The sequence below is a fragment of the Oncorhynchus tshawytscha genome, linkage group LG04 (genome assembly GCF_018296145.1).
Source record: "Oncorhynchus tshawytscha isolate Ot180627B linkage group LG04, Otsh_v2.0, whole genome shotgun sequence".
NCBI classification, from domain to species: Eukaryota; Metazoa; Chordata; class Actinopteri; order Salmoniformes; family Salmonidae; genus Oncorhynchus; species Oncorhynchus tshawytscha.
This window is the reverse complement of record NC_056432.1, coordinates 17,618,454-17,631,814: the sequence shown is the minus strand read 5'-3', so window position 1 is coordinate 17,631,814 and position 13,361 is coordinate 17,618,454. Positions and strand designations below refer to the sequence as shown.

The window sequence follows — 13,361 nt, the reverse complement described above, 5'->3', positions numbered from 1 at the left end:
TGGAACAGCGGCAAGGCCAGGTGGACTGGGGACAGCAAGGAGTCATCATGCCAGGTAGTCCTGACGCATGGTCCTAGGGCTCAGGTCCTCCGAGAGAAAGAGAGAATTAGAGAGAGCATACTTAAATTCACACAGGACACCGGATAAGACTCCCATTCGGAGTCAGTGTCACTGTGAAAGAAAATGTTCAGTTAGAATAGTTTCACATATGAGCCCTGTATCAACAGGTATAATAAACAGATATATATAGAGAGTTGAAGGTTGAATATATTATTATTACCTGCTAGATCTGTCTCTTTTATATTATGACGTTTCAGCTAGATCTACTGTCTCTATTATATTATGACAGACCAGCTAGATCTACTGTCTCTATTATATTATGACAGACCAGCTAGATCTACTGTCTTTATTATATTACAACAGACCAGCTGTATCTACTGTCTCCATTTCACTTTGGCCATTGATGTGGTCCTGCCCTCTCCTCAACAGCCTCAAATAGGCTATTTCATGTGGGTTGGGGTGGGGCGGCAGACGCACGCATCTCACATTTCATGACATTACATGTTTATATGTTGCTTCTAAAATAAATAAAAAATCACAAATAATATTTTATATTATTCATTTCAAACAAGGGCATTAGCATAAGAACTTACCAGTCCAAAACAATGTCCTCTCCCGTTCAAAAAATATTCCTCCACAATCGCTAAATGAATCGTCCAACAACAATCTCTGTCTCACCTTCCCAATCAATTTATTCTAAAATTGTGTGTACATCTGTATATCTAGACTTAGATTTAGCTTTCCCTGACTTAGTCGCCATAATGATTGATATATAAACAGCTGAATCTGCGCATTCACCAAACAATGCAGTGCGTAATATTTGTTTCTCCTTCCGGTATGAAACTTCAATAGCTAATGACTCACTTTACGCTGGAGCTTACTACATGGGTTGTTCTTGCAACACATAGACATGGCGTATTGCCGTTTAGCTCAGCTCATTGGCTATCTACCCAGCTAGATTTCAAGACGATCAGTGGTCATTGGGTTAAAAGACAGTCAATCAACGAAACAGCGGGCAAATCATTGGTGCACAATGATGTCATGACTTGTTGTCTTCAAATCGGTTTCTTTCAGTCAATATGTCCCGCGAAATGGCCCATCAGGTTTGATTGTGTTACAAACAAACCAGTTGATTGCAGTGAAACCAAACATGACTGGAGAAGTCACGTTCTGTGTGGGTTATTTACCTGGAATGTGTCGTCAAATGGAATGAGACAGAATTCACGACACAAGCGGTTCACAAAATGTTTCGTGTTAGGCTATAAAAATGGATTTTTATCAAACAAAAGATCATTCATTGTGTAACAATGAGCATTGGAATTGTAAACAGATGAAGATCGTCAAAGGTAAAACGATTTATTTTAATGCAGTTTGTGATTATGTTACGCCTGTGCTGGTTAACTTTTTTTTTATGGGGCTCTATGCTCAGATAATCGTATTCTTTCGCAGTAAATCCTTTTTAAAAATCTGACAACGCAGTTGGATTAGCAAGATTCTAGGCTTTTGATATATGTGAGACACTTGTAGCGATCACCGTATGTTGTGGAATTTCAGCCCGCTAGCGGGTTCCGTGCGCAGGCAGGTTAACATGAGTCTTCAATATTCCCAGGTAAGAAGTTTTAGGTTGTAGTTATAGGAATTATAGGACTATTTCTATCGATACGATTTATATTTCATATACCTTTGACTATTGGATGTTCAACTCCCTCCAAAGATTTTCTATGGGGTTGAGATCTGGACACTGGCTAGGCCACTCCAGGACCTTGAAATGCTTCTTACGAAGCCACTCATTTGTTGCCCGGGCGGTGTGTTTGGGATCATTGTCATGCTGAAAGACCCAGCCACGTTTCATCCTCAATGCCCTTGGTGATGGTAGGCTTTGATACTTTGGTCCCAGCTCTCTGCAGGTCATTCACTAGGTCCCCCCCGTGTGGTTCTGGGATTTTTGCTCACCGTTCTTGTGATCATTTTGACCCCACGGGGTGAGATCTTGCGTGGAGCCCCAGATCGAGGGAGATTATCAGTGGTCTTGTTTGTCTTCCATTTCCTAATAATTGCTCCCACAGTTGATTTCTTCAAACCAAGCAGCTTACCTATTGCAGATTCAGTCTTCCCAGCCTGGTGCAGGTCTACAATTCTGTTTCTGGTGTCCTTTGACAGCTCTTTGGTCTTGGCCATAGTGGAGTTTGGAGTGTGACTGTTTGAGGTTGTGGACGGGTGTCTTTTTTATACTGATAACAAGTTCAAACAGGTGCCATTAATACAGGTAACGAGTGGAGGACAGAGGAGCCTCTTAAAGAAGTTACAGGTCTGTGAGAGCCAGAAATGTTGCTTGTTTGTAGGTGACCAAATACTTATTTTCCACCATAATTTGCAAATAAATTCATTAAAAATCCTACAATGTGATTTTCTTGATTATTTATTTATTTTTTCTCATTTTGTCTGTCATAGTTGAAGTGTACCTATGATGAAAATTACAGGCCTCTCTCATCTTAAGTGGGAGAACTTGCACAATTGGTGGCTGACTAAATAGTTTTTTGTCCCACTGTAGCTTCCGTTCTTCTCCTCGCTCCTACCTGTGCTCGAACCAGGAACACATCAACAAAAGCCACACTCGAAGCAACATTACCCATGCAGAGCAAGGGGAACAACTACTCCAAGTCTCAGAGCGAGTGACGTTTGAAACACTATTAGCGCGCACCCCGCTAACTAGCTAGCCATTTCACATCGGTTACACCAGCCTATTCTCGGGAGTTGATAGGCTTGAAGTCATAAACAGCACAATGCTTGAAGCATTGTGAAGAGCTTCTGGCAAAACGCACAAAATTGCTGTTTGAATGAATTCTTACGAGCCTGCTGGTGCCTACTGTCGCTCAGTTAGATTGCTCTATCAAATCATATACTTAAAAAATAAATGTTTACCCCTTTTTCTCCCCAATTTCGTGGTATCCAATTGTTTTGTTTCATCGCTACAACTCCCGTACGGGCTTGGGAGAGACAAAGGTTGAAAGTCATGCGTCCTCCGATACACAACCCAACCGAGCCACACTGCTTCTTAACACAGCGCGCATCCAACCCAGAAGCCAGCCGCACCAATGTCTCGGAGGAAACACTGTGCACCTGGCAACCTTGGTTAGCGCGCACTGCACCCAGCCCGCCACAGGAGTTGCTGGTGCGCGATGAGACAAAGACATCCCTACTGGCCAAGCCCTCCCTAACTCGGACAACGCTAGGCCAATTGTGCGTTGCCCCACGGACCTCCCGGTTACGACAGAGCCTGGGCGCGAACCCAGAGTCTCTGATGGCACAGCTGGTGCTGCAGTACAGCTCCCTTAACCACTGCGCCAAATCATATACTTAAGTATAACATAACACACAGAAATACGAGCCTTGATTCATTAATATGGTCAAATCTGGAAACTTTCATCTCAAACAAAACATTTATTCTTTCAGTGAAATACGGAACCGTATTTCTTTTAGCTAAATATGCAGGTTTAAAAATATATACTTCTGTGTATTGATTTTCAGAAAGGCATTGATGTTTATGGTTAGGTACAGTCGTGCAGCGATTGTGCTTTTTTCACAAATGCGCTTTTGTTAAATCATCCCCCAGTTGGCTGTCTTTGTTAGGAGTAAATAGTCTTCACACAGTTTGCAATGAGCCAGGCGGCCCAAGCTGCTGCATATACCCTGACTCTGTTGCACAGAACGCAAGAGAAGTGACATAATTTCCCTAGTTAAAAGAAATTCATGTTAGTAGGCAATATTAACTAAATATGCAGGTTTAAAAATATCTTTGGAGCAACGACAGTCCTTTTTCGCGAATGCCACCGCATCGATTATAAGCAACGCAGGACACGCGAGAAACTAGTAATATCATCAACCATGTGTAGTTAACTAGTGATTATGATTGATTGTTTTTTATAAGAAGTTTAATGCTAGCTAGCAACTTACCTTGGCTTCTTACTGCATTCGCGTAACAGGCAGACTCCTCGTGGAGTGCAATGTAATCAGGTGGTTAGAGCTTTGGACTAGTTAACCGTAAGGTTGAAGGTTGAATCCCCGAGCTGACAAGGTAAAGATCTGTTGTTCTGCCCCTGGACAAGGCAGTTAACCCACCGTTCCTAGGCCGTCATTGTAAATAAGAATTTGTTCTTAACTGACTTGCCTAGTTAAATAAAGGTGTTAAAATAATGATTTCCGATTGTTATGAAAACTTGAAAGCGGCCCTAATTAATCGGCCATTCCGATTTAATCGGTCAACCTCTAGTTCACATGTTTCTGTTGGGCCTGCATGATGAATGTTGTGTATAACTCAAATATTCAACCTTTGTTTTTGTTACAATCAGTACAAGAGGAGGAGGAGGATGATGATGATGATGATGATGATGAAGAGTACAACGATGAGGTGGACGATGAAGATTTGACTGAAGAGAAGAATCTGAAAAAGATGGAGGACCAGCGATCCCAGGGCAAGGTGAGAGAATCCTAGCAGTATCTACACAATTGACCATCTGAATGGCCTGTTTCATCCAACATAAAAGAACATCGTTATCATTAGGCATAGTGCACTATAGGGAATAGGGTGCCATTTTGGGGACACTCTAAGATGTATCTCTCCTGTCCTGTCCCAGCAGACTCTGGCGGTGAAGGTGACTCCCGGCAAAGTGAAACCCTGGGAAACTGGTTCCGTGGGGAACAAGGTTCGACTGGAGAAGGAGGAGAAGGCAGAGGAGAAGCGTCTGGCAATCATGATGATGAAGAAAAAGGAGAAGTACCTGTACGACAAGATCATGTTTGGCAAGAAGAGGACGACACGAGAGGTGAGTTCCCTCCACTCCACACCTGCCTAACTGACATTGCAACTCACAAGCCTCCCTCGCTGCGTTCCATCTCCAGTCTGTACGTGGGTGTAGATGAATAGATAGACACGACATGTAACTGTCGGACCCATCAGTACTCTCGCCTTGGGAACAGCCAGTCTCACAGCCATATTAACCTCTCTAGGGTAGGGGGCAGCATTCGGAATTTTGGATGAAAAGCATGCCCAAATTAAACGGCCTGCTACTCGGGCCCAGAAGATATATGCATATCATAACTGGTAGATTTGGATAGAAAACACTCTAAAGTTTCCAAAATTGTTAGAATAGTGTCTGTGAGTATAACAAAACTGATTTAGCAGGCGAACACCTGAGAAAAATCCATTCAGGAAGTAGTTTTTTGTTGTTGTTGGTTTTGTAGTTTTCTATTCAATGCCATGACAGTATCGACTTAGGACTCCATTTGCAGTTCCTATGCCTTCCTCTAGATGTCAAGTCTTTAGAAATCGTTTCAGGCTTGTATTCTTATAAATGAGGGAGTAAGACCAGTCTGAACGAGTGGACCCTAACGTGACGCAGAGTTTTTTTCAGGCGCATGTGCATTTCTTGTTTACCTTTTTTATATTGATGACGTTATTGTCCGGTTGAATTATTATAGGTCATTTAGGCTAAAAAAACAACCTGAGAATTGAATATAAACATCGTTTGACATGTTTCTATGAACTTTACGGATACAATTTGGATTTTTTTTGTCTGAGTTTGAGCCTATGGATTACTGAAGAAAACGTTTTTTTGGCTATAAAGACACTTCATCGAACGAAAGGAACATTTATTGAGTAAATGAATGTCTTCTGATTGCCACCATATAAAGATCATCAAAGGTAAGGGATTAATGTTATCTCTATTTCTGAGTTTTGTAACGCTTCTGCTTGGCTGGTTACTGTTTGTAATAATTTGTCAACTGGGCTAGGTATGTTCTGGGCTAGGTATGCTTTCGCCGAAAAGCATTTTATAAATTTGACACTGTGGTTGGTTTAACAAGAAGTTCATCTTTAAACCTATGTCAAATATGTTTTGTTTTCTGAATTTTTATAATGAGCATGTCTAATTGAATTTGGCGCTCTGCAACCTCACTGGATGTTGGCCAGATGGGACGCTAGCGTCCCACATACCCTAGAGAGGTTAATATACATGGAGTAGGCAGTGGAGGCTGCTGAGGGGAGGACGGCTCATAGTAATAGCTGGAACGGTCAATGGAATGGTATCAAACGTGGTTTCCATGTGGTTGATACCATTCCATTGACTACATTCCAAGCCTTATGAGCCAGCCTCAACTGGGAGGTAGAGAATCAGACCCCATTGGGCATTTTGGGAAAACTGGCAGTGTACTTTCCAGCAGGCTGGTCTCTGTGCCAAGTACCTACTAGAGGTTGAACGATTAATCGGCATGGCCGATTTCAAGTTTTCATAACAATTGGTACTTGCCATTTTTGGACACTGATTACATTGCATTCCACGAGGGAACTGCATGGCAGGCTGACCACCTGTTACGTGAGTGCAGCAAAGAGCCAAGGTAAGTTCCTAGCAAGTATTAAACTAAAAAACAATCAATCTTCACATAATCACTAGTTAACTACACATGGTTTATATTACTAGGTTAACTAGCTTGTCTTGTGTTGCATATAATTAATGCGGTGCCTATTAATTTATCATCGAATCACAGCCTACTTTGCCAAACGGGGGATGATTTAACAAAAGCGCATTTGAGAAAAAAGCACAATCGTTGCACGACTGTACCTAACCATAAACATCAATGCCTTTCTTAAAATCAATACACAGAAGTATATATTTTTTTAAACATGCAATATTAACTAGGGAGATTGTGTCACTTCTCTTGCATTCATTGCACGCAGAGTCAGGATATATGCAACAGTTTGGGCCGCCTGGCTCATTGCTAACTAAATTGCCAGAATTTGACATAATTATGACATAACGTTGATGGTTGTGCAACAGCAATATTTAGACTTAGGGTTGCCGCCCGTTCGATAAGATTCCTAATGGTTCCGTATTTCACTGAAAGAATAAACATTTTGTTTTCGAAATGATAGTTTACGGATTTGACCATTATTAATTACCAACGGCTCGTATTTCTGTGTTTATTATATTATAATTAAGTCTATGATTTCATAGAGCAGTCTAACTGGGCGGTGGTAGGCAGCAGCCGGCTCGTAAGCATTCATTCAAACTTTACTGTGTTTGCCAGCAGCTCTTAGCAATGCTTGACTCAGTGCTGTTTATGACTTCAAGCCTATCAACTCCTGAGATAAGGCTGGCAATACTAAAGTGCCTATTAGAACATCCAATAGTCAAATGTATATGAAATACAAATGGTATAGAGAGAAATAGTCGTTGCGTCATAATTCCTATAATAACTACAACGTTAAACTTCTTAACTGGGAATATTGAACCACCAGCTTTCATATATTCTGAGCAAGGAACTTAAATGTTAGATTTTTTACATGGCACATATTGCACTTTTAATTCTCCAACACTGTGTTTTTGCATTATTTAAACAAAATTGAGCATGTTTCATTATTTATGAGACTAAATAGATTTTATTTATTATATTAAGTGTTCATTGTTCATTCAGTATCGTTGTAGTTGTCTTTATATATATATATATATATATATAAAAAATAAATAAATTGGCCGTTTTAATCAGTATCGGCTTTTTATGGTCCTCCAATAATCGGCATTGAAAAATCATAATCGGTCGACCTCTAGTACCCACCTATTGAGCTGTAGGAATGTTTAACAGGGTTTGAATAGTTGTGCCCTGGAAAGCATGCACACTAAAACGATAGCCCCTTCTAATAGAATTGGTCAATTTCTTCTTTTTTTTTCTTTTTTTTACCAAATCCCTCTTTCTTTTATGTAGAGTACCAGTCAAAAGTATTTGGACTATTTCCTACATTGTAGAATAATAGTGAAGACATCAAAACTATGAAATAACACTTGGAATCATGTAGTAGACAGTGTTAAACAAATCAAAATATATTTTATTTGAGATTCTTCAAAGTGGCTACCCTTTGCCTTGATGACAGCTTTGCACACTCTTAGCATTCTTTCAACCAGCTTCACCTGGAATGCTTTTCCAAAGGTCTTGAAGGAGTTCCGACATGTGCTGAGCACTTGTTGGCTCCTTTTCCTTCACTCTGCAGTCAAACTCATCCTAAATCATCTCGATTTGGTTGAGATTGGGGTAATTGTGGAGGCCAGATCATCTGATCTGAGCACTCCATCTCTCTCCATCTTGGTCAAATATCCCTTACACAGCCTGGAGGTGTGTTGAGTCATTAACCTGTTGAAAACAAATGATAGTCCCACTAAGTGCAAACCAGGTGGGATGGCAGAATGCTGTGGTAGCCATGCTGGTTTAGAGATTTCACATTGTTTTGAGAAACTTACCCCACCCACAATAGACTTCATAATTGCTTGTTCTGCAGTTTGGGGGCTACGGAAAAACATGAATAAAGGCTTAAAAAAACGGTCATTTTAGAAACAGCTTCACTCTCAGTACAGCGATGCAGGTCTTTTGATATTGGACACATGAAATTGTGTAATTACAAACTTTATCCGCATCATATTCCATTTGTGAGACTCAAGTGGTTTCTCCTACCAGCTGTGCTGCTTCTGTGTAGCCTGCACAGCACAGCTAACCGATCGAGTTGCATATTTATCAAGCAAAAGAGGCCAAACTCCAAGTGACGATTCAAATGTTTACTCAACGAAGATGTAACAGCTGAATACACACATTCAATACAGTGCAGTGTCCACTTTTACCCTTATCTCTCACCCCTTCCACAAAGATGTACTTTTCCATCAACCAGGATTTCTCTGTGCTGCTCTGTTCATATCACAGGCCTGATCAGTAAGGAGAGGTTTTGTGTTATTGGGAGTACACATTCCTGCACTCCATAGAGTTTGAACCTCTCAGACGGCCGTGTAGAAGAAATATCAGCCCGTGCAGAGAAGCACAAGATTGAACTTCACTGAACTTTATAGAATTCTCTAGAAAGGATAGTTAACGTTGATAGTGTTTCACTGTTCTGTGGGAATTGTGCTAGAATCAATGCAATATTAGCCACTTTCAATGTAATCTACCGAAACAAAATTAACTTTGCATGACTTAGTATGCAAAACTAACTGTGCGAGAGATTTTCTTGTAGGCAGAGCGCATTGAGGGTAGGATTCTATTGCATTGACAGGCATGGCTCCGGTCCGTACTCTACACAAACTGGTGCGCCATATTCAATCAGAGCTGCAGTAGGGCCATATGTAAATTGCCATAAATGGATCTGTACCATTTACATTGAACTGGACTGTGTTTATAGCATGAGCAGTCGTGAGTAGATGTGTTTGTTTTGAGATCAAAGTGAGAGCTACATGTAGCCACGTGTGCACCATTGTTCATATGTTTTGCTAGTCAGTGAGTTATTAGCCCATTTATAGATAATTTGTTGTCAACGATGGGGGAGTGGTTGCTTCCTACAAGAGCACAAAACGTGTGCGTTTCTAGCCGTCTTTGTCAGGTAAGTCAAATTAATAGCTTTTTTCCCTCAAAGGGTCAGTGTTGTATTTTGAGACCAGCTTGAATACTCTAAGTAGGCAGGGGTTAGCTTAATTTGTCTGATTCTCAGTAATAATGGTATGGGAATAATTATGCATTTTTATTTTGGAACGTTTTTTTGCATCAAACAACACAACAGCATCTTATTTTACCTTGTCTGAAGAACAACTGGGTTAACAGGTTAATGTCAAGCCCTGCATGTTTTTGTTTTTTTAAGTCTCATGGACTGTAGGCCTTACATTGAACACCACACATTGGCTGCTGCTGTAGGCTGCATGATAGAACAGTTATTTTCTCCATTGTTTCAACATTATGATCAAATAGCCACAGTAGCCTACTTGACCACTTAACTGTAACTTGAAGTGGGTACTGCCTCTGTTCAGAGTAAATGTGCGGCGGAAGTTTTCACAATGTTCAAGTTTGCCCCAAAACAATTGAGGGAACATTTCCCAACAGTACTTTTAATCTCTTAGGATATAAAAACAATCTATTCATACTAAAAAATATATAATGCTATAAAACAGTAATTTACAATCTATCAAATCCCTTAACTTCTTGCGTCGAGCAAACCCGTATCCGGGAGCGTAATCATAGCCTCAAGTTCATTACCATAACGCAACGTTAACTATTCATGAAAATCGCAAATGAAATGAAATAAATATATTGGCTCACAAGCTTAGCCTTTTGTTAACTCTTAAGCCTACCCCCTACTTTTTCGAACATTCTGTTAAAAATCGCGCAACATTTTGGCGTCCTGCTACTCATGCCAGGAATATAGTATATGCATATGATTAGTATGTGTGTATAGAAAACACTCTAACGTTTCTAAAACTGGTTAAATCACGGCTGTGACTATAACAGAACGTCTGTTTCATCGAAAAGCGCAGGAAAATCTGATCACTGAAAATGGGGAAAAAATATCCATGCGCCACTTCAACCCATTGTTAAAGGTGAACCGTATTAAATGAGGCCGAGGTTGCAGTACCTACAGCTTCCACAGGATGTATAGAGTCTTCTCATTTGATTCGGATTTGATTCTTGGTAGAACCGACCAAAGGGAACCGATTCCCTCCGACCTCCAACTTGATGTATTGGCCCGGTGTTTTTCCGGACATTTTTTCCAGACGACCAGCTATCGAATTTACATCGCCTCCTGATGATTTTTATTGCTTATTAACTAATACCTAAAGTTGCATTAGAAAAGTATTTCGAAGTGTTTTGTGAAAGTTTATCGTCGACTTTTTAACTTTTAAAAAATGACCTTACGTTATGAAACGCTATTTTTTTCCGTTTATCACACAGTCTTCATAGATCGATATCTAGGCTATATATGGACCGATTTAATCGAAAAAAAGACCCAGTATTGATTATGGGACATCAAGTTGTGCCAACAAAGAAGATGGTCAAAGGTAATGAATGTTTTATATTTTATTGTGCGGTTTGTGTAGCGCCGACTATGCTAATTCTTTTGTTTACATCCCCTACGGGTCTTTTGGGGTGTTACATGCTATCAGATAATAGCTTCTCATGCTTTCGCCGAAAAGCATTTTAAAAATCTGACTTGGTGCCTGGATTCACAACGAGTGTAGCTTTAATTCAATACCAAGCATGTGTATTTTAATGAACGTTTGCGTTTTAACTAATACTATTAGCGTTTAGCGTAGCGCATTTGCATTTCCAGAGCTCTAGTTGGGACGTCTGCGTCTCAAGTAGGAGCAAGAGGAGCAACACTGTCATCTCAGATTTTCAAAATATGCTTTTCAACCATAGCTACACAGGCATTTGTGTAAGAGTATTGATAGCTAGCATAGCATTAAGCCTATCATTCAGCAGGCAACATTTTCACAAAAACAAGAAAAGCATTCAAATAAAATCATTTACCTTTTGAAGAACTTTGGATGTTTTCAATGAGGAGATTGTTAGATAGCAAATGTTCATTTTTTCCAAAAAGATTATTTGTGTAGGAGAAATCGCTCCGTTTTGTTCATCACGTTTGGCTAAGAAAAAACCCCGAAAATTCAGTAATTTCAACGCCAAACTTTTTTCCAAATTAACTCCATAATATCGACAGAAACATGGCAAACGTTGTTTAGAATCAATCCTCAAGGTGTTTTTCACATATCTATTCGATGATAAATCATTCGTGGCAGTTTGGTTTCTCCTCTGAACCAAATGGAAAAATGCACGCAGCTGGAGATTATGCAATAATTTCGACGGAGGACACCAAGCGGGCACCTGGTAAATGTAGTCTCTTATGGTCAATCTTCCAATGATATGCCTACAAATACATCACAATGCTGCAGACACCTTGGGGAAATGACAGAAAGTGTAGGCTCATTCCTGGCGCATTCACAAGCCATATAAGGAGACATTGGAACACAGCGCCTTCAAAATCTGGGACATTTCCTGTTTGAAATGTCATCTTGATTTTGCCTGTAGCATCAGTTCTGTGGCACTCACAGATAATATCTTTGCAGTTTTGGAAACGTCAGAGTGTTTTCTTTCCAAAGCTGTCAATTATATGCATAGTCGAGCATCTTTTCGTGACAAAATATCTTGTTTAAAACGGGAATGTTTTTTAATCCATAAATTAAAAGAGCACCCCCTATATCCAAGAAGTTAAAGAGCATGTGACCTTGGTTGCACACCCATGAATTCCTCAGTCACTCCACTGTTCATTAACTCAATCTGATCTCCCTTCGCAGGCAAACAAACTGGCTGCCAAGAGAAAGGCTCACGAAGACACCAGCAAGGCAGAGAAGAAGCAGAAAAAGGCCAAGAAACAGTAGCCACCTAACAGTGGAAATTCATCAAGGACTGGTTTTGATTTGTATGGTTGTCAATCATACAAGGTTAACGTCTCATGAAACTCATGGGTTTATTATGGGAAAAAAGTGAGTTGGTCCCATGGAGATTGAGATCATCAATGTTAGTGTCATTTGTCAAGCATGTTGGCAGGAAGGAATACTGGAGCAGTCACATTGTTGCAAAATATTATCCACCCTGCCTCGTCAAACGTTGAGGTGAGTGTCTGCTTTGTTCTTATTTGTGTGAACTCTGACATTCTGGTCAGTACTCTGTAAAAGAAAGATTTTACCACTGATTCATTTTAATCTATTAAATGGGGTTCTGTGTACTCCATTTACTGTTAATGACTAATAACATAAACAACAAGCCCTGCTGTCATCAGAGAAATTAACTTGGCTTGAAACCTCCCCTAACAAAAAAACAACACTTTTTGTATACTTTTAAAAAAGTAGGACACTTTTTTTTTTTTGCTTGATGTGTAATTACAATAAATCGTTTTTGTTTAAAGTAACCCACTTCTTTGAACTTGAGGGCAGGGAGCGATGCATAGGGTAACGCTAACTTACAGTTGAAGTCGGAAGTTTACATACACCGTAGCCAAATCAATTTAAACTCAGTTTCACAATTCCTGACATTAATCCAAGTAACAATTCCCTGTCTTAGGTCAGTTAGGATCACCACTTTATTTTAAGAATGTGAAACGTCAGAATAATAGTGATTTCAGCTTTTATTTCTTTCATCACATTCCCAGTGAGTCAGTAGTTCACATACACTCAAATAGTATATGGTAGCATTGCCTTTAAATGGATTAACTTGGGTCAAATGTTTTGGGTAGCCTTCCACAATCATTTTCCTTTCTCATGAAGCCATCTATTTTGTGAAGTGCTCCAGTCTCTCCTGCCGCAAAGTACCCCACAAAATTATGCTGCCACCCCCGTGCTTCACGGTTGGGATGGTGTTCTTCGGCTTGCAAGCCTCCCCCTTTTTCCTCCAAACATAACAATGGTCATTATGGCCAAACACTTCTATTTTTGTTTCATCAG

At 40.1% G+C, this 13,361-nt stretch overlaps 1 protein-coding gene across 2 annotated transcripts in view; it reads left to right on the top strand.

Moving 5' to 3' along the window:
* The window catches only part of LOC112248235 (pescadillo homolog), a 31,038-nt gene extending 18,213 nt beyond the window's left edge, over window positions 1-12,825 (top strand). Inside the window, exons 13-15 of one of the 2 annotated variants that reach the window (XM_042320386.1) lie at window positions 4,410-4,537; window positions 4,695-4,883; window positions 12,216-12,825. In XM_042320386.1, the coding sequence (XP_042176320.1) occupies window positions 4,410-4,537; window positions 4,695-4,883; window positions 12,216-12,299 (401 nt within the window). In that variant the 3' untranslated portion in view covers window positions 12,300-12,825. The remainder of the gene's footprint in view (window positions 1-4,409; window positions 4,538-4,694; window positions 4,884-12,215) is intronic. The other variant, XM_042320387.1, reaches the window with a different exon arrangement.
* The last annotated feature ends 536 nt before the right edge of the window (window positions 12,826-13,361 follow it).